Below are 18,965 nucleotides of genomic sequence, written 5' to 3' on the forward strand. Positions count from 1 at the left end.
AGCAATCAAAGTACCTCCCAAACAAGAAAAAGGAACAATAAAACGAGTAAAACCTAAAGAGGGCGAAGCCAGTGTCGTACCGTCACCGCCACTGGGGGAGGCCAAGATGGTCGGGTCGCGTACTGAATTGGCCCCTGGGCTGACGCTCAGACGAAGCAGCCAGCTGGGCGGGATTGCCATTGTGTTCCTGGTGCGATCTTTTTTACACGAACCCAGAGTAGCTTGATCAGAATACTCTAATTGTGCAGCCAGCCTGTAAGCAGTGTTCGTACCGTAAGACAGATACCGACGCACCGATCCTCTCAGTTCCGGGCGACGATCACCCAATGGCACATTTTCTTCGGGCTCTCCTCTGAATCCTTCCCTCCTCTCCTCCATCTCCAGTCTCTCCCTCTTCTTTCTCTCTTTTCTCCGTCTTTCCTTATTCTCCCCATCCACACTCCCTTCCCTCTTTCGTTCTCCCTTTTGGTTTTTATTTTTATTTATTCATTTTTATTTTAAATCCATTCCTTAATTTTTCTTTTTTCCTTTTTCTATTTTCTGCTCTGCAGTCCCGCATCCTACAGAAGTCACTCCTTGTCCCTATTAGTTCCTGTCGTCGGACTTTATGCCTGTCGTCTTCACCTACTCGACGTTTTAAAATCTTGGATCCCATCTGCTGCAAGTATACATATCAATAGACTTCAGCACCAGTCACTCTCTTTCACCTCTGATCCACTGCAACTCTGCACTCCTCAGCACTCAGCACTCTCCACGACCGTCTCGCGATCCAAGCTTAACTCTCTACATTGCCCCTCCGATTGTTGCCCTTTACCGATCGTTTTGTCCTTCACTTGGAGTCTTTCCGACTCATCTCCCGCGGTCATGAACTACATTCACCATCCATACGCCTTCGCTGGCCACCCCGGCGTGTCAATGGAGCAACACCTTGGCTACGACCCGGCAATGGTTCACCCTTCTATGATGCACCCAATGGATGGCTATATTTACGCTCATCCCCCCTTTGACATGGTCGACTACTATCACCAGCCTATAATGGATTACGAAGAATACGCCGAAAACCTCTCGCGGCCGAGGTTGACCAAGGAGCAGGTTGAAACCTTGGAGGCCCAGTTTCAGGCGCACCCGAAGCCCAGCAGCAATGTCAAGCGCCAATTAGCCGCCCAAACAAACCTTAGCCTTCCTCGTGTTGCTGTACGTGATATTTGATCAAAATTGACAAATAATCAAAAATCAGTATGCTGACTTATTTACAGAACTGGTTTCAAAACCGACGAGCCAAGGCGAAGCAGCAGAAGCGACAAGAGGAATACGAGCGCATGCAAAAGGCAAAGGCGGAGGCCGAGGAGGCCGCCAAAGCCAAACCCGAGCCTTCGGACTCCCCAGAGTCTGCTGCCGAACCCAATGATGAGAAGGAGGATAACAGCAAAGTTTCTACCCCCAAACCGTCAAAACCATCCTCATCTGGCAACCAAAAACAACCATCTGATGTCTCTGCCGGGTCAAAACATCAGCAGACACGCAGTGAGGCTTTCCGTGCCGCCAGTCTTGCCTCGCTACAGCGAGCCTTGGATGCAGCAGCAGCAGCACAGTACAACCCGGATGGCCAGGGTCTGACAAGCGTGGAGGGATCAGTGTCTCCAACCACATCTCTCCCAACCGACACTGATGCATCTGTTTGGAACTCTGTAACATCGACCGGGGAATTGTCCGTTCCTGGGTTCGACAACTCGCAACCTCTATCTGACTATCCTTCGACTAATGATGGGGGTGCTGCTCCCTATAACTCAATGCAATATGCTCTGCAGTCTGATGTGGATATCGGGCAACGGGGATCTTCGGATGTGCTTTCTGACTCGCTCGAGGGAATTGGTATTACGACTTCGCCTGGTCTCTCGCAGCTCGGTAACCGGACTGACCGAGCTCCAGCCTGGAAGGAGGCGGGCAAGGAGCTTGATCTTGCTGCCCGCAGAAAGCGACCAAGGCCTGCTGCGATTGGCACGTCCAGATCAACATCCATACTAGCTGGGCCTCCGGCCATGTCACCAACGACGCGGGGGCAGAACTATGGCAGCGTGAAACACTCCAAGTCTGCACAATGCCTTAACTCGCGCTATGCTGGTGTTCGAAAGGCCTCTTCACAGCGTTCGCCCTTGAACATGTCGACCTTTACGGAGGCTGGAGTACTGAGCTCTGCGAAGACCGAATTGTCAACAATGCTGCAGCCGGTCACAACCAACTCGCTGGCCCCGCCAACACCTTTGACGCCGGAGGACCTTCACCATCTGCTCCCCAATACGCCTTCTACTGATAGCTATTGTCTGTCGGCGCAGCCCACTAGCCACATGTTCCCCACAACGCAACCCATGCAGATCAACATTGCATCGCCCCCAGCTACACCATTGGGCATGGAAATGATTTCCCCATATCAGTATCAAGGGGTCGCGCCACCAATGTCAGCACCGGCCCATTTCACCTCATTCGCGGATTATGGGTGCGATAATGGTCTACCAAGGAGGGGCTGGGAGGCGACTTCGATGCCGTCTCCGGACGGCCCGTTCCCTGGCCATTGTCAAATGGACCTTTCCTCAATATCCTACGAGCAGGCTCTCGAGCAAAGCCACTCTGAAAGTGGAGCTTCGGGGTCTCCGTTCGGCGATGCGGACATGCAAACGTCGGGGGACGCAAAGGCTACAGAGTTCCATCTGTACGAGTTCCCGGACCAAGAAGAAGCTCACCGGTTCGTGGCTCAGCAGCTTCCGTCTCAGAAGCCCAAGGCGTATACCTTTGCGAACAACCAAACCCCAACCAACTTCGGCTGACGAATGATATTTACTGAAATCTATTCTACTGTAAAAATGCGTTGCCGTATATTCTGCTGGGTTGGTTTATTTTTGGGATTCCCGAGCATTCTTGTGGGCTTAAATTGGTGTTGAGGATCGGTTATTTTTGGTTTAATTTCTGCATGTTTTGGGAAGCGCCTGGGTTGGACATAGGATAGGAGACTTTTACGTATATTAACCTTACTATATTAATTCATAATTTAAACGACTTATTTGACTTGACTTGACTTGGTTTAATACCTCGGAGCTTTTACCACATTAACCCATCGACCCAACGCCGTCTGTAATGCCAACCGGGCCTTAGCCTCCCACGTGCTGAGTACTCCAGCCTGTATGGACTATGGACATTGCGGCCTTTAGGTTCCGGAACTTCAGGTACAACTCAATTTTCCCGAACCAACAAATGGAATAATATAAAGTATAAAGTGACTCAAGTGAGTCCAGCTCACTACCTACCTACCTCCTACTGCATCGAAAAAGAAAAAAGTGGATATTGACTGCGCAACGCAACGCAACATGAAGCTCTCCACAGTCACAGCAGCCCTCGGCCTCAGCGCAGCCGCCGCTTCAGCTTCATCTTCGAAATCTATAAACTACACCACTGTCCAAGGCTACTTCATCCAGAATGACCCGTCCACGGACCCGTCCAGCTTTGACTATGTACGTCTTCTCCCCTTTCCACAAAATCAATAACCAACCCTACCATCTGCAATAATAACTAACCAAACCAACCAGACATCCCACAACTTCGGCCTCCTCGACCGCACCTACGACGCAGACAAAGCCGCGCAGCACTCCAGCTCCAGAGCCAGAAATATAACCCAGTGGGAACGCTTCCACCGCCAGCTGGAATACCTAAACACCAACTCCCCCAAGCACGTCGGCTACAAGCTCTTCTTCCTCGGCCGGCACGGCGAGGGCTGGCATAATGCCGCGGAGGATTATTTCGGGACCCCGGCTTGGAATGTACATCTCCCTCCCTCCTCCCTACATAGATACATAGATCAGAAAGACGAAGTGGAGAGAGAGAGAAAAAAAAATAATGGCTAATGAAATGCAGTGCTACTACTCCCTCCTAACCGGCAACGCCACAACAACCTGGGCCGACGCAGACCTCACACCAGAAGGAATCAGGCAAGCAAAGGTCGCACACGCCTACTGGGCATCACAGTCCAAGGAACAGAAGATCCATTTCCCAGATGCTTACTACTCCAGTCCGCTTACGCGGTCACTGAAGACGGCGAATCTTACTTTTGTGGGACTCCGCCCGCCGCTATCGGCTCAACCTGGTAGTAATGCTGCAGCATTCGTGCCGCAGGTTAAAGAGGGGTTCCGGGAGGGGATTAGTTTGCATACGTGTGATAGGCGGCGGTCGAGGAGTTATATTGAGGGGCTGTTTCCTGATTGGACGTTTGAGGAGGGGTTTTCGGAGGAGGATGAGCTGTGGACTGGGGTGAGGGGGGAGACGAGCGAGGCGCAGGATTTGAGGTCGCGGAGGGCGTTGGATGATATTTTTAACGCCCAGGGTCGAACTGGGGGTGTGAATAAACCTCGAGGAGGCGGTGGTGTCGGTGTGCCCAACTATGACGGAGATGAAGATGATAAGAAGCTGGTTATCTCAGTTACGGCGCATTCGGGCGAGATCACGTCTATCCTGAGAGTTGTTGGACACCGGGAGTTTAAGCTGAATACTGGGGCAGTGATCCCTGTGTTGATTCGTGCGGAAGTCGTGAACGAGCCTGAGCCAACAGCGACGGTATCGTGGACAGCGAGTGCCCATTGTACGGCGGCGCCGGTGACGTCGACTGCGTCTGGGTGTGTTTGCGCAAGCTCGGTGGCGCCGGTGACGACAGGGTTCCCGGTATTTGCTACGGAGACTCCTTACTAGGCGTGATCTGGTGCGATTGGATTTGACGGTTGAATATGCTGTAGTTGCTCTATGGCCGTGAATAATGGTAATAAGACTATGTAGTCTACTAAGAAAAAGGTAGGGTGAGGTCAATTTGTGTGCATCGAGTATAGACATAAATCATGACCGCAGAAAGTGCAAGGGCAAGGGCAAGGGCATACAAGCAGTGAAGTGTACTAGAACAGAGGGGAGAACTGATGCAAGACTGAAAACTCAAGCAGAGGACGCCGACCCTATAAAACAGCACTACCAAGATTATCTGACCGGCCCTCTATCGTAAAAAAAAGAAAAGAAAAGAAAAGAAGAATGCAAAATGAACGCATTGATTGCAATCAGATTTCCTACTCCCGAAACCAAAATCAAAAAGAGCATCATCGGGTATAACAACGGGGTATTGAATGAAATGCAAATTAGAAATACTCATTCCCCTGTCAAGCGGCGAATCAAACATTGTATAAGCAGCACCAAAGAAAAATATCATCGTAGGCAAAAGATACAGAACGAGGTTTCGAGATCCATATTGCCATCCAACTCCGGAAACACCAAAGAAAGAAGGTCCGAGTTTCGTTTAATATGTAGACCAGCCAGGCTGTGGATGTCCAGGTTGCATTGGTTGACCGGGCCATCCTGGCATGGCTGGATTCATTCCCATACCCATTCCAGGTTGCTGAGGAGTTCCCGGCATAAACTGCTGCTGACCAGCTGGCGCATGCTGCGATGGATATAACCCACGCCCAGCCATTCCAGGGTACGGGTTGGTTCCACCTGGGAAGCCCATGGAAGCCATGGACTGCTGCTGAGGAGTCTGCGGGTGGTGCATAGCAAACGACTGTGGCATCTGGGGCACTGGCGGTCGGACTTGGTTACGTGGAGATTGTGATGGGTGTTGCTGTTGCAGATTGTGGGTAAGAGGAGAAGGAGATTGTTGGTGCTGGGGTTGCTGCGGCTGCGATCCTGGTTGCGGTTGCTGTTGCTGTAACTGAGAGGGGTATTGAGGAATCCCCTGTGGATTGGAAGATAAAGGTGAAGCCTGAGGCTGCGGCGGTGGCTGACCCCACACCTGCTGTTGGTGTTGCTGTTGCGAGGGAAAACCGTAGGGCCCAACCTGGGGCGCCAAAGCTGGATTTGTCCGCTGATGCATGAGGTCGGGTCGAACAGGAGGCATAGCACGAATGGGCGACTGTGCCACTGTGGCCTGCTGATGCATGGTTGGCGGCTGGAAGCCGGCCTGGCTGGGCATCATTTGGGCCTGCGGCATCATATTCGGCTGTGTTGGAGTTGAGCCCAAAACGCCAGCCGTGGATAGTCGCGGTGACTGCAAAGGCTGTGCAACGGATGTAGTGGCTTCAATTTGTCCAGGCTGCGATTGCACCGTCGACGCAGGTGGATCACGCTGCTTGGAAAAGAAATCATCGAGGCCCTTTTGACGGTAGTTGCGCTGAGATGTTAAGATCTTGTTGAAGTCTGCCGTGTGTGTTGCCTGGTTCAAGATCTCTGCGGCGGTGCTAGGCTGTGACCGGTCTTGGTATGGCTGGCCAGTCAGCTCTTGCCGAGGTCGAGGCATACTGTTGTATTCCCCTAAGCGTGGATCGTCTGTGGTGGTGGCCATATTGATCATCGGAAGAGGCTGCGACAAAGAGCCGCCCGATCCTAGTGACAGGTTGCTGGGAACCGTTTCTAGCGCATTGCTGTAGATTACGTCGCCATGTGTCAGAGTCGGCAACAAGTTGGCTGCATTTGCAGCTTCGGCTGCAGCTTCGCGAGCCTTCGCGCCACCTGGACGCTTTTCACCGGCGAGGTCGTCCTCGGTGAAACCCTGTTTGCGAGCCTTGCTTTCCCAGTAATCGTCACGCACGCGGCGTCCATTCACAATAACTCGGCTGCCGAACTGCCTAAACATCGACCTTGCCGAGACAATGGCAATCTGACGCGAGCGGTAGGAATATGGAAGGATATCCTGCTGAATGAGATCATCCTTTTCGATCTGGGTGGCGATGATCTTGTGCAACGACCGATTCTTGTTGAAAAGTAGGTACGAGTCCCTATAAGACAGAACTCGCGCGCACTCGGTCGCCAGCATAAATAGCTTCTTCCCGCGCAGTGGTACAGTAAACGTCCTGCACCTGTACTCGCGATCACCTTGTAAATAGCCATTCGCATCTACTTTCTGCTCGCCAGCGTCGTCAAACTCTTTGGCGATATACTCATCGCGTTCCTCGTTTAGCTGATCGGTAGTATGGTCCCTCACAGTTGGGAGAGCTTTGACCAAGGGAGCTTTGGATGGTGTCGTTTTCTCAGGAGGCGAGCCTAGCGGGGGTGAGGCGTTCGGGGGAGATTGCTGCAACTGTTGGGGCTGCATTTGGGGAGTTTGTAGTTGTTGAGAGCTTGCTGATGGGGGTTGATCACTGGCTGTAGAAGGACGTGGAGTCTTTGGAGGTCGGCCTCGTTTTCGACGACCTTGATCGTCTCCTACAACTAACGCGCGTATGTTAGCATCCGGGTCGCAAGAGGGTGGGCTCGACAAGCGCAAAACAAAAACAAAACGGAAAAAAAAGTGCGACAATCGCGATTAATGAGACGAAGGCGGTTCGCGATAACTCCGACAGCTTGGAATAACTCCCGAAGCACAAGATTACCCGGCGCACGTACCGTCGTCTGGGTCCCCATCGCGAGAGACTCCGCGTTGTTCCGGTGTGCGACCGCGCTTGACACCGCGAGGGATGGCGCTGGGATCTGTTGCTCCGTATGGCGGCGTTGGGAGAACAACAGGTACTAGAAGGGGGTCAGTATGAGGGTTGTCGCGACGGACATACAGTAGAAAATAAGAAATAGTAGACCCCCATCACTACTGGTATCGACGCGACAGGTTCGCGCGACCAGATAAACACGAGAAAGTGAAGCAGTGAAAAAAAAAAAAAAAAAAGGTATCGCGAAAGATGAAGAAAATAAAAGAAAAGAAAGACATGCGACGACATACCGTTTGTATTATTTAGAGCAGCAGGATTGATGGTGCCCGAACCGTCGACGAGATCCCCTCCGATCCCATTCATCGGAGCGGAAACGGAATGGGGGGTGCCATACATGGCGGGCCAAGGAGGGACGGGAGGATGGTGAAAGAGCGGTCGCGAGGCCGCGGGCGGGTCAGAGAGACGCGCGAGGAGTCAAAACGCCGAGATGGAGGAGGTGATGGGCTACTGCAACGAGGCGAAAGGAAGAACCGGCGACGATGCAGGAGGCCCTCGGACAACTCAGAGCAGACGTGTCGCGAGTTCGCATGCAGTTAGATGGCAAGGTAGGGAAGGTGGCAGAAAGGCAGATCGGCGGGGAAATGATGGAGCAAATCAGTGTCAGAGCTTGGTCGGTCGCAAGATAGTACCTCAAAGATTAGAGGAGGACGGAACACTCGACTCTTGTGGTGGACGGAATGCTGGATTAACTCTGGCTGGAGAGGGGAAGATCACGTTAGGCGGTGACTAATCAAGGCAGACGACCGCGCCGAGAGTGTGTGGCTAGTGTGGCTGGTGGTGTCAAGCCGGGCACCGCCACAGAGGCTGGAGGAACAGCGGGTTCAGGAATCCTTCCCGTCACGGTCAAGAGGGGAAGAGAGTGGGAACCAGGGGGCGTCGCCCAAGGTTCGCTCGCTGCAGAAGTGCAGAGCCACCAAAAACGAACGGGGAGATGCAAATGATTCACAGCTTGCCGCTGACGGAACCGATCAGTGGGGACTGTTGACGGGGGTGGGTGTGACCAACAAGCAGTGTCTGTGTGTAGCTTTAGTTGCGGCGTGGGTTGAAGGTGCAAGGAAGAAGCAGAGGATTATTGGGTGGAGGGGCAGAAGAAACCCGGAGAGGAGGAGAAGTGGGGACGAAGGTTAGAGACAGACGATGCAGTCTGCACCAGACAAAGAAAGGCCACGGCGGCGCTGGGAGATTTGACTATGGGGAGGAAGAGGTGGAAGGATTCGTCTGCGAAGGAGCCTGCCGAAACTTGAGGAGGGGAACACAAGCAGCAGCAGCAGCGACCTTGGTTCCTTCCCTTCCAGTTCTTCTGCCAGTGGCCGGTGCCTCTGATTGGCTGCGCTATGCATGCATTTGTCAGCCACTGCTTGTGCCCTGGATAAACCCGCGCAAGACCGGAATGTCAAGGTTGCCTTTCTCGAGGCAGACTGCGTACTTTTATGATCTCAACTACGACTGCAACGCAGGATGGCGGTCGGGTAGCGCGGAGCCCCTTCCAGCTAGGCCCTCTGCTAGTTGAGTTCTGAGATAACTTATCCCCAGGAAGCCAGGCGTCTCGAAGAGCAGGAACCCTGCATGCCCGAGAAATAGCGGCCCGGTGGGAGCGAATCAGTGTGCAGTCTCGCTGGGAGGAGAAAAAACTAAAAGAAAAGAAGCGCAACAAGCCAACAACGGAAAAAGCACAGGAAAAGAAATCACGCCAGGCTGACTCGCTGATGGCGAAGAGCCGCGTCGCCTTTGATCCAGCAATCCCGGAAGGATGGAGGTGTCAGACGAAATGGCCAACAAAGTGATTAATAGAGCGGGTTTTTCGGCGGTGGCTTGTCTATCAAAGGAACTCGACGGGGCAGTGTCGACATTCGAGAGTGCTAGATAACCCTCCCCCCCCCCAAAACCCGGATACACCGTAAGCGCCAGTGATCATGCTGACCGTCTGACGGCACGGACGGTGATCTCGATAGCGATCACCTTAACGTCAATGCATTCTTTTTCCGGAGTTGGACAAGATACTCCAAGCGGGAAATGATCAACAAAAGTCGAGCTGGGCTGAACTTGAAGAAGAGAAGAATCCATTTGTACGGCGTGAAAGACAAGCGCTTCTGATCCCCAATTTGCCAAAATAACCCTCGCACCCAATGGCGTTGTCTTGCCTGGTCACTGCTTCGTGGACATCCACAGCCGGGAGATATTACTGGCTCTGTTCAGTGGCGAATATCTGCCTCATGCAAGACAGAAGCAAGGATCTATTGCCTTGGTCTGGACTTGGAGGCCGATTAGTCTTGATAGTAGCTGATCTTCTATATTAGGCGCCCCCGTTCAGCACGGACTCCAAAGGTTATCCTGGACGCATTTTTCAGCCAAAAGCGATACCTATGATTTGATAGCATTCGTGGCCGGGCGGATGATCGTTTTTTCACCTGTACAACCCGATAAAGCTTCTCGCTTGTCGAATCTATACCGAAGCCGAAGTATACCAGACGGAAGCGTTGATTCTACAGAGTTACGCGTAGGCCGAGGCAACGTTAATCGCCACGCTCTTTAATGAAACAAAAAAAAAAATAAAAAAAAATAGTAAGTAAATAAATAAATAAAAATAACATTGCTATTATTATTATCACAAGCAGCAATGGTCACACTCGCCAAATCGCCACTAGTTGATGTCACTGAATACAGTACATTGTCACAATGAAGTCGCCCGACATTCCCAGGCCCCAACAATCCCAATCTAGACCCCAGGCCAAAGCATTCGAATATTCCATCCGCCCAAAGTCCAAACCATCGAACATCAAGAAATCAACGAGAATCCCCAACCGGCTAGTCCCAGCCAAGGCATTCTGGGCAGATGACCGAGTTTGGTCATCTGCCCGAAGTTCGAACGGAAACCCGGGTCGATCAAGACCGTGCGTCCATCAACGCTCCCCATCCACGCATCCGTTTGGCTCCCCGATCCAAGCTATGCGAGATGCGGCCAGACCAGGCGCGTCCTGGCATGCGGGCCAGGCTGCGGCCATCAGCAGAGCAACCTCGCGAGTCGCGCAGGGAAGGAAGGAGACACAAAAACAACGGCCTCTCTGTCTTGGCCGGTTGGCTGACTGGCTGCTGCAGTGAGTCACGGCGATCGGGACGGGGTTAGGCTGTGCAACTGCATTCTTTGTCCGACGTGCGTTGAGTATATCGATGAGATAACCCTAGAATCCTAGATTGTTCGGAACCCCACAATACTACCTCAGTTGTCTGGATCCCTAAGGTCCACAGTTTAGTTGTCTCTGGTACATACGACCACAGGGTGTGGAAAACAGGGCTTCCCGTCCGCTCAGCCGTACTTAAGCCACACGCCGGCTGGTTAGTAGTATGGTGGGTGACCACATGCGAATCCCAGCTGTTGTATGTTTTTTGTTTTTTATTTATTCCATAATGTTCTTATTTTTTAGTTGTTTTCTTAATTTTTTTATTTACTTATTTTCTATTCGAGGCTTTCGCACTTCTCTGGGCGACCAGGATCGCTGCGGTAGGGTTGTAGTCTTGGGTCCAGATACATGCAGACAAATCGAGAGAACAGTCAAAAATAATGTACATAAACTATATTAAATGGGTTTAGCAAAGCATGAATACCATAATGAAGGCTTTCTGCACTATATAGAACCAGATACTTAGGCCAATGTTTGCGCCGCTCCTTATTCTAGCCAGGGCCCTATTTCTATGGTTGACTCTATTCAGGCCCTTTCTATCGATGTTGTATACAGGCATGTTGGGTAAAGATTTAGACTGTTTCCAAGTTTCCTGACGCTCTACTGATCACTCAATTCTAAACAGAATGCGCAGCGCCTTCACTATGAAAAAGAACAGTTCAAGTTCACGGAGTACGCGGCTTCGAGAAAAATCTCGAACAAGCTCATCATCGTTTAACCCATTCTCTGTGCGAGAAAGCATAAAGGCATATATCCTGTATAAACTCAACACGGGCATGGCCAGAACATTGAATTGTCATCTGTTAACTTCACATCTAACGCCTCCTTTATACTGGTCCAACCTCTCCGCCTTTTGCCTACCTGGACGTGTCCTCTTGCATCCAGGGGACATCAGGGGACATATCTGTTTGCGCGCTGCAAGTACGGATGGTACTTTATTTGGTTAATCACAAGTGGACCATAGATCATGGCGGTTCTCGGTTTCCTCGAGCTCAAGGCGGACATGGTCGCTCACCGATTGATCTGCCTTCCAGGCGGCTTGGAGGTCAAATTTATATACCAAGCTTAGACTGCTTCATACCTCCACTTGCTGACAATAAAAACATACTGAGGAGCTGTTTGGAAGCGTGTTATTCCTTAATTTTATCCCCCAAGTCAAGCGAGTGACCAGGGCGGGCAGAAGAATAATAATATACACGAGACAGACAGACAGGGGGCAGTGTTTCAGGTTAAAGAACCACTACACCGTTGAAGATTGACGCTGAAGAACAAGTTACTGCTACAGCCTCCAGGGCCCGCAGAAAAAAGCATGCCTCAGTCAATGCCATATATTCCTCTTAGCTCGACGAAGCACCCTCCGAAGCCGTGCAATCCCCATCACTCTCTCCACCCGCCAAGTTCGCCGTGTGGTCCTCACACTCGCCAGGCCAAACCGCAGGCCCAGGCGCCGTATAGTTGGTCACCGGAGGATAATAAATGCCAATCAAAATGCCCGGCTCTTCACCCGTATAAGCACCAGGGAACTTGACCGTTGGCGCCGGGCTCCCCGATCCACTACCCGTAACCTCGAGCTGCGCACAGCCGATATAGAACTGCGCACCGCCCTTCTCCCCAGCGCCATGAAGCCCAATGCCCTCCGCACGCAGAAGATACTCGCCAGCCTCCAGATCGTCTGGCAGCGCAAAGGTGAAGTTCGTGATCCCCGAACCGCCATCGTCAAAGGCAGCCCACTTCGCACCCTCGTCCTCCGAGATACTCGACGTCGTGAGCGAGTACACCTTGAACCAGTCGCCGCCGCCCTTGTACTCCTTTGCGGCACCGGGCGCTTTGCTCATGTAGACCTGCTGGGGGCCGGGGTGTCCGAAGTTGTCGCGGAGGACGAAGCCGACTTCGTCGCCGGGCGCGACCTTGTGTGTCTCTGTGGCGCTCATGACGTCTGCGTCAATGCCGCCGACGTTGCAGATGATGTCGTCCGAGGTCACGTCGGTGACGGGGCTGTTGCTGTTCTTGGTGCTGCGGACATATTGGTAGTCTTCTGTTTCTTCGCCGTTGACGATGAGGGAGGCGTAGTTCCAGTGGGCTAGGGCTTGGGGGAGGACGGCGAGGAGGGCCGTGAGGGGGATGTATGAACGCATGATGAAGAAAATTCAATGTATACCGGATCCAGCCCAGGTGTTTAGAAATGAAGATACAGATGAAAAAGAAGGAAAGTCGTGGTTGGGTTGTGGAAGTCCCAGCAGAAGGGCGCAACTTTATACCAGATACTGTGGCCGACAAGACGGCATGTCCATTTCCGCAACAGTCCCAGCTTCATTTAGAATTGAATAGTACGGAGTACATGTCCTGTCTCGTTTGCGTTGCCGCCGCGCATTAATTAAGCTGATACTCTAATCAATACAACCTGAAACAGAGCCCTAATTTCCCACCACCCGCGACCAACCAGTTCGTCGCGACTATCGCTGGTAAGAAGATCCCTAATCAACTTGAGCCAGGGGAGCAGCCTCCATATCGCAAGAAGTTAAGAACCCTTTTTGACCCTGATTTTATCCGACACGCCTACGCTTGGGGTTTATCCGCTGAAACCCGGGCCGTCTCGCGCAAACGGCAGAGGACCTGGCTGCATGGTGTATATTGTTTCTCCACAAATAGACTCTTACCCTGAACCGAGCATAAATTGTATAGTTGGGCTCCGTGGCGAACTTGTCCTAGCTGCATAATTATGGTTTCTGCTGTAGCCTGTACAGAGATCACCCAAACAAGGATATATGAATGGCATTATTCTTGTCCTCGGAGCCGGGAAGCATCACGGTAACAAAAGTATCCCGGATCAACTTTCCTGGCGCTCTCCCTGGATTGCTGCTGTTTCGCCGGTTACGGTGTCATTTACGTCTACCATCCATAAAGTACATCAAAGTGAATAGTTCAATACCAGTAAACGCGATCAATATGTAATCGGCAGGCTAACTACAATTTGCCAGCTTTGGAACCAGCTTTGGAGACATACGCCTTCCTTGGCCCTGACCATATAGCATTCAAATTGACACCATTGCCCAAGACTGGATCTGGGGGCATGGGCACTGCCCTCGTCTCTGCCGGTGAATATCCCGATCCAATGAGGTGACCCTAGCCAGTGCACAGGTGTGAGTAAGAAGTACTAAGTAGGTAACTTGCGCATCTGGTAAAAAAGAAGGGAGAGAGGGAGGGCCATGCTTACATTCGGAAAGAACGAGAGATATCGATAGTTCCCCTCATCCGAGATATTCGAGTGTCCTGTACCAGCAGGATGGACAATCACGTAGCCCTCTCTCAACGCCAACAACAACCCCAGTTCTTTGAAATCATGGTCGTCTGTTTTATGACCGTTGGCATTATCCAGTTTTCCCACTCTCATCCAGACTAAAAATGGCATGGCCCGCTAGTATAGCTTTTACCCCCATCGCGTATCATGGACACATCAGTGTCACACCCCCAACTACTAGAATCTTAAAAAGTCAGGGGACTCACCTACCATAAGACTCATGGACATTTGGATGAAAGTGTCGCGTGTATATTGCGGGCCAGACTATCCTCTACTTTGATATCAACATCCGCATCACCAATTTATGCAGAGGCCGATATATATATATATATACGCCCAAGAAACATGCCTGTCGGGACCATCCATGGCTCTCAATAAATCCCTGTAACTTGGTCCCGTTCTGATCAGCACGGTCCGGGGTTCGAATTCTATTCATCACCTTCTTTTTCTCGCTATCGCTAGAAAGCGATTGGTGCAGTGGATTCTATTGAGGCGATTATGGACGTGTTCCCCGCAAGTATTCCATGTGTAAAGTGGAGGCTGAGGGCCACAGTTAGGGAGGTCGATGTTCTTTGCCTCAGCTCTGAGGGTGGGATGAGAGAAACTAGCTGGGTCTTGTTATATATATTTATAGATATGTGTATATAACATTCCTTTTCAACAGAGGCTGGGCTAAGCACAGTGAATCCTTGTATGAATTGAACTGCTTGATGTGGGAGTTGTATTATTCAAAGTATTCTGCGTAGTTAGAGAGGAAGAAAGAGAGAGCTGTTTCGTGGATAGAAAGGGAACTGAAATGGAGATGGAAACCAAGGAGTAGACATGAGCTTCTACAGGATTGGCAGTCTGGGTATTGGGTACCAATCTCGACGACACGTCCCAGCTTGAGCAGGAGGAAAAGACGAACAAGCAAATAGCAATATCTGTACAATAAAGCTACATTCACTGTAGGGGAACTCCATAGAGGCATGTGTGCATGTGCTCGGCATATCAAGATAACCTCATCCGGATATCAACTACGGTAATGACGACCCTAGCAAACAAGGGCCCTAGTGAGTCATCATTTAAAGAGACTCGATGGCCTAACGATACCGGGAAGTCTATCCATCCACTGACAGACTAGATACGTCTCAGGAGGCGTTTCCCATCTTAAGCAGTCAAGCACTTACCCGGGACCGGCTTTGGTCAGTGCGGTTCTAGTGTTATACTAAAACTACATATCCGTCTCTCTGCGGTGTAGGGCAAGGTCCGACGGGTAGGTAGGATAGGCGCAGTGAGGCGGAATGTTCCGGACTGATATATAACCAAGGGGCTATGCGTAAGCGCCCATGTGAAGCGATATTGAGTGTTTGATTTGACGTAATTGATCTAGTTTAAATATCGTGAGATCTTCTGAATCGGGTTATATCGGGAGTCGGGTTGACGATGAATCATGATATATCCGCCTTGCGATTCAGTTTGAATAAATAGAGAGTACTATCTGGATGTAGGATTGGTTGGGATGATATAATTGGGAGTGGAATATGGGCACGGCTCAATGCGAGTGTAGGATTGTCGTACGAGCTGAATTGGAACTGGTGTCACTGGTTTAAGATAGAGTATAGCGCTCAAATAGCCGAGATCCCTAGGCAATTGCATCACAAGGAAGTGCAGCCGTAGCAATGGGCCGGGTAGTCGGGTTATGTCATATGGGCCTCGAGTCTCGACCGGCCTAATGCCAGACTAAACAGGAAACTTGTGATGCCGGCGATATCATAGTGGTAACTATACTAGTCCCTTTGCAAGGCGTTGAGGGCATGGTTCTGTCATCCCAGCCACAAGACAATGGACAATGTGCTATTCATCTCCAGACCCCAGGTGGCGGATGGGAGGAGTTCCACGAATGAATAAACTCACATAAGTCTCGGAACCGCAAATCCAGCAAGACTGGAACGGATGGACGAGATCAGAGGCTGAAGTCATTACACCAGCATGACATAACCACAGGCCTCAGTCATACTCCGGAGTAGTGAGTTCGTTCTGTGAGGGCCAGTCAGGTTTTACTCAAGCATCTGCTAGTCCCAGAATGGTATGGTTCTTCCACTTTTGGAACAAGGCTAGCCACAAGAGGAATGGTCGCCCCCGCAAAATTCGCCCAATAGTGTGTCCGAATGCTGAAGTCGTTCCCCGTGACCGTTGAAGCGCCCAGGGCCATCAACGTGGACAAAAAATCAAAAGACGATCGAATCGGGGTCCGATTTGGAAGAATCGAAGAGGCAGATCTGGAGAGACGGGGCAGACGGCGTCCATGACCACCTCACAGGGTGTGCGCTGTCGAAATGGCGAGCTTGGAAGACGCGTACACTCGAAGGTTGGAGCCAGACAATCGAACATTCGATGGGTCGACCCCACAGGACAGAAGGTCAGCTGCCCGTTCGATTTTGCGCTGCTGCGTCCTGGTGAGTCCCTGCTGCGTCCCTGCTGCGTCCCCGTCACTCCTCCAGATCTCTCGCCCTGCCCTCTTGTCTCGCCCAGCGTCGCAGTAGAGGGGATGAAAAAATCGAAACTCAAGGCAAACTCGCGATCAAAAATGCGATCGCACGTAGTACCACCGTCGTAAGGCAGCGCAGCGCCATAAAACAGCGAGGGCAGCGACCGGAAACCGGGTTTGGGGTGGCAGCCAGCCAAGTCTAGACCCAGAGATCTCCGCTTGCAGACTCTGCTCGACCAGCCGGATTTCTGCTTTGGGAGTCCCGGCTGCCCAGGCGTTCCAGAACCACCAGAGTCACCACGGCAGCAGAACTCACGATGTTCCTCGCTCCCTCGCCCCCCCGTGGAATAAGAACTTGCCTGCCCTCTGCCCATCCCCCGTCCATCTCCCTCGACTCTTCTCACCACACCACTCCTCCGCCCGCCTATGCGCCCATAATCTTCCCACAACCTCCCAATTCTCCTCCTACTGTCTTAGTAGAGCAATTGGCATCCGAATAAACCACCAGAATTAAATATAATATTGTCCCGACACAATGGCCGTCAAAGCCCTCCCTGAGTCACTCACCTCAAAGGCGGCCTCCGCGCCCGCCATCAACAAGCGCCTCCCTCCTCTCGCCGATAGATCCTCGCTCTCCTACAAACTCACCAACCTCTCAAAACAAAAACTCGCCCGCGAGGCTACTGCCCCGGACCCTGATATCCGTCGCTGCCTCGGTCACTTCCGTATGCACTGCATGTCTGTAGAATTCGCCCAGCAGGAGATGGCCACCAAGATCACCTCCTTCGAGTTCGAGGACGACAGCGAGTCTGAGGACGAAGAGGTCCCCACACCGGCCGAGGAACAAAAACAAATCGAATCATCTACTACTACTACTACTACTACTGTCACCGTCACTCCTGCTCCCACTCCCGTCGAACCTGAAGTACAAGTCGAGGTCGTCGAGTCACCGGCCAAGGACGCCGAGCAGGATATTCAGGTGCACTTCGAGGTCATCTCGGATGAGAAGGACAAGGACGCCGGCCTCGTCGACAAGAGCCGCCGGTGTCTTGAGAAGGCACAGATCTGGCCTTCGCCGGCGCAATGCATGCCTGTCCGCATCGCCTCATAACTTCTCATGCCTCACCTCGCTCTTCTATATACAACACCTCACCTCACTTCAACCCACGCCTCTCAAAACTGAAAAGTACACTATCAACTACCTCGCCTATATACAACTTTACCACGGAACCGCCTAATATACCTAATGAGTCTCCGTGTGACGACATTACGACATTACGAACCTGCCTTCTCTGTTATATTTATTCATCTTTTTTGTTATTTTTTGCCGGCGCACTTGGTATAAACGGACTGGAGCACGAGCAATCAAAACTTTTGAACAAGCCGGTTTTCTGTCTGGAGTTTTATTTTTTGATTTGGATGGAATGGACTGGATTGGATTGGATTGGACTGGCGTCAACAAAATCATACATACAAACCTACACCTACCACCTTTACCTACCTACCTACTTACCTACATACTCAACCTACTGATAGTTAGTATAGTACTCAACATTCAAATGTACCTAGTCTAGCAACATACTCAGCTGTGACTCATTCTGTACAATGAACATTTAATAATCAAGACCATGATCTATTGATTCTGAAAGTAAAATCAAACAATGAAAATCGATACATTCACAATACCCAACACCCTCAGTATAAGCGCCGGGGTGTCCCTAGTCCCTACTCTACGAGTCAACTCCTAGTCCTTAGCCTTACCGACATTCAAGTTTCAACCCCTGGTCTTACTGATCACTCACAAGGCCCAAGCCCCAAGCCCCAGGGCCAGGGGTCAGGGCCAATCCAATCATCTCCAGGCTCCAAGACTCCAACTGGCAACAAGCCAACAACGGACCCCTAACTACTCGTTAACTAACCCCACGGCCCACAGGAAACGCCCCATAAGCCCTGCCTCGTGACGACCCCGTCCGTCCCCGTTTCGTTCTCGGCGCCTGGCCAACGGGGAGTCGACTCAGTTGAGGAATGAGGATGGATTATTATCCGGAGACTGCAGGTGCAGATCAATTATTGATCAACCCCCGGCTGAATCGTCAGTCGCCACATCGCTTTCGCCGAAGTTCGGAGCTTGCTGTGCAGTCAAGACTCAACAGTGCTGTACGTACTCTGTTGTCTGTACGGAGTACAGTAAGTCAGTGTAGAGTCGAGTTATGGATACCCGTTCTCGCCCTAGGAACTTGGGAAGTTGGGTGGATGGTTGGATCTGGTATTGATCATCAGGGCAGAGTCGGGTAGGATAGGATAGGATAGGGCAGGGAAGGGCATGGAAGGGGACTGAATTGGTCATATGATTCAGGCATCGGTGATCGTGATCGTCCCTGGTTCTGTGGTTCAGTGTAGGTGGTTCATATTAATTAATCATGTGGTATGAGGGAAACGGAAAGTGGTTTTTATCTTATGAATGATGGATGGGTGAGTACGTGATACCAGTTATTAATAGTTATGTTGTTCTATTATCC

At 51.3% G+C, this 18,965-nt stretch overlaps 6 protein-coding genes across 6 annotated transcripts; 4 read left to right on the top strand and 2 right to left on the bottom strand.

Annotated features, from left to right (window-relative positions):
• Positions 1-106: 106 nt before the first annotated feature.
• On the top strand, positions 107-501 carry APUU_50514S (uncharacterized protein; the record flags this gene model as incomplete). The annotated part of the gene is made up of 2 exons (XM_041705520.1): positions 107-190; positions 253-501. The coding sequence occupies 2 exons, from the start codon at positions 107-109 to the stop codon at positions 499-501; spliced, it is 333 nt and encodes a 110-aa protein (XP_041557997.1).
• A 363-nt stretch (positions 502-864) lies between these two features.
• APUU_50515S (homeobox domain-containing protein) lies at positions 865-2,822 on the top strand (the record flags this gene model as incomplete). The annotated part of the gene is made up of 2 exons (XM_041705521.1): positions 865-1,194; positions 1,257-2,822. 2 exons carry the CDS (start codon positions 865-867, stop codon positions 2,820-2,822), a joined length of 1,896 nt encoding a protein of 631 aa, XP_041557998.1.
• Positions 2,823-3,359: 537 nt separating this feature from the next.
• On the top strand, positions 3,360-4,731 carry APUU_50516S (uncharacterized protein; the record flags this gene model as incomplete). Its single annotated transcript, XM_041705522.1, has 3 exons — positions 3,360-3,503; positions 3,579-3,809; positions 3,904-4,731. The coding sequence occupies 3 exons, from the start codon at positions 3,360-3,362 to the stop codon at positions 4,729-4,731; spliced, it is 1,203 nt and encodes a 400-aa protein (XP_041557999.1).
• Positions 4,732-5,320: 589 nt separating this feature from the next.
• On the bottom strand, positions 5,321-7,835 carry APUU_50517A (putative nuclear localization protein; the record flags this gene model as incomplete). The annotated part of the gene is made up of 3 exons (XM_041705523.1): positions 5,321-7,221; positions 7,402-7,524; positions 7,730-7,835. 3 exons carry the CDS (start codon positions 7,833-7,835, stop codon positions 5,321-5,323), a joined length of 2,130 nt encoding a protein of 709 aa, XP_041558000.1.
• A 4,180-nt stretch (positions 7,836-12,015) lies between these two features.
• APUU_50518A (lytic polysaccharide monooxygenase auxiliary activity family 9 protein) lies at positions 12,016-12,813 on the bottom strand (the record flags this gene model as incomplete). Its single annotated transcript, XM_041705524.1, has 1 exon — positions 12,016-12,813. One exon carries the CDS (start codon positions 12,811-12,813, stop codon positions 12,016-12,018), a length of 798 nt encoding a protein of 265 aa, XP_041558001.1.
• Positions 12,814-16,981: 4,168 nt separating this feature from the next.
• Positions 16,982-17,557, top strand: APUU_50519S (uncharacterized protein; the record flags this gene model as incomplete). Its single annotated transcript, XM_041705525.1, has 1 exon — positions 16,982-17,557. One exon carries the CDS (start codon positions 16,982-16,984, stop codon positions 17,555-17,557), a length of 576 nt encoding a protein of 191 aa, XP_041558002.1.
• Positions 17,558-18,965: the final 1,408 nt, after the last annotated feature.

The sequence above is a fragment of the Aspergillus puulaauensis genome, chromosome 5 (assembly GCF_016861865.1).
Source record: "Aspergillus puulaauensis MK2 DNA, chromosome 5, nearly complete sequence".
Lineage (NCBI taxonomy): Eukaryota > Fungi > Ascomycota > Eurotiomycetes > Eurotiales > Aspergillaceae > Aspergillus > Aspergillus puulaauensis.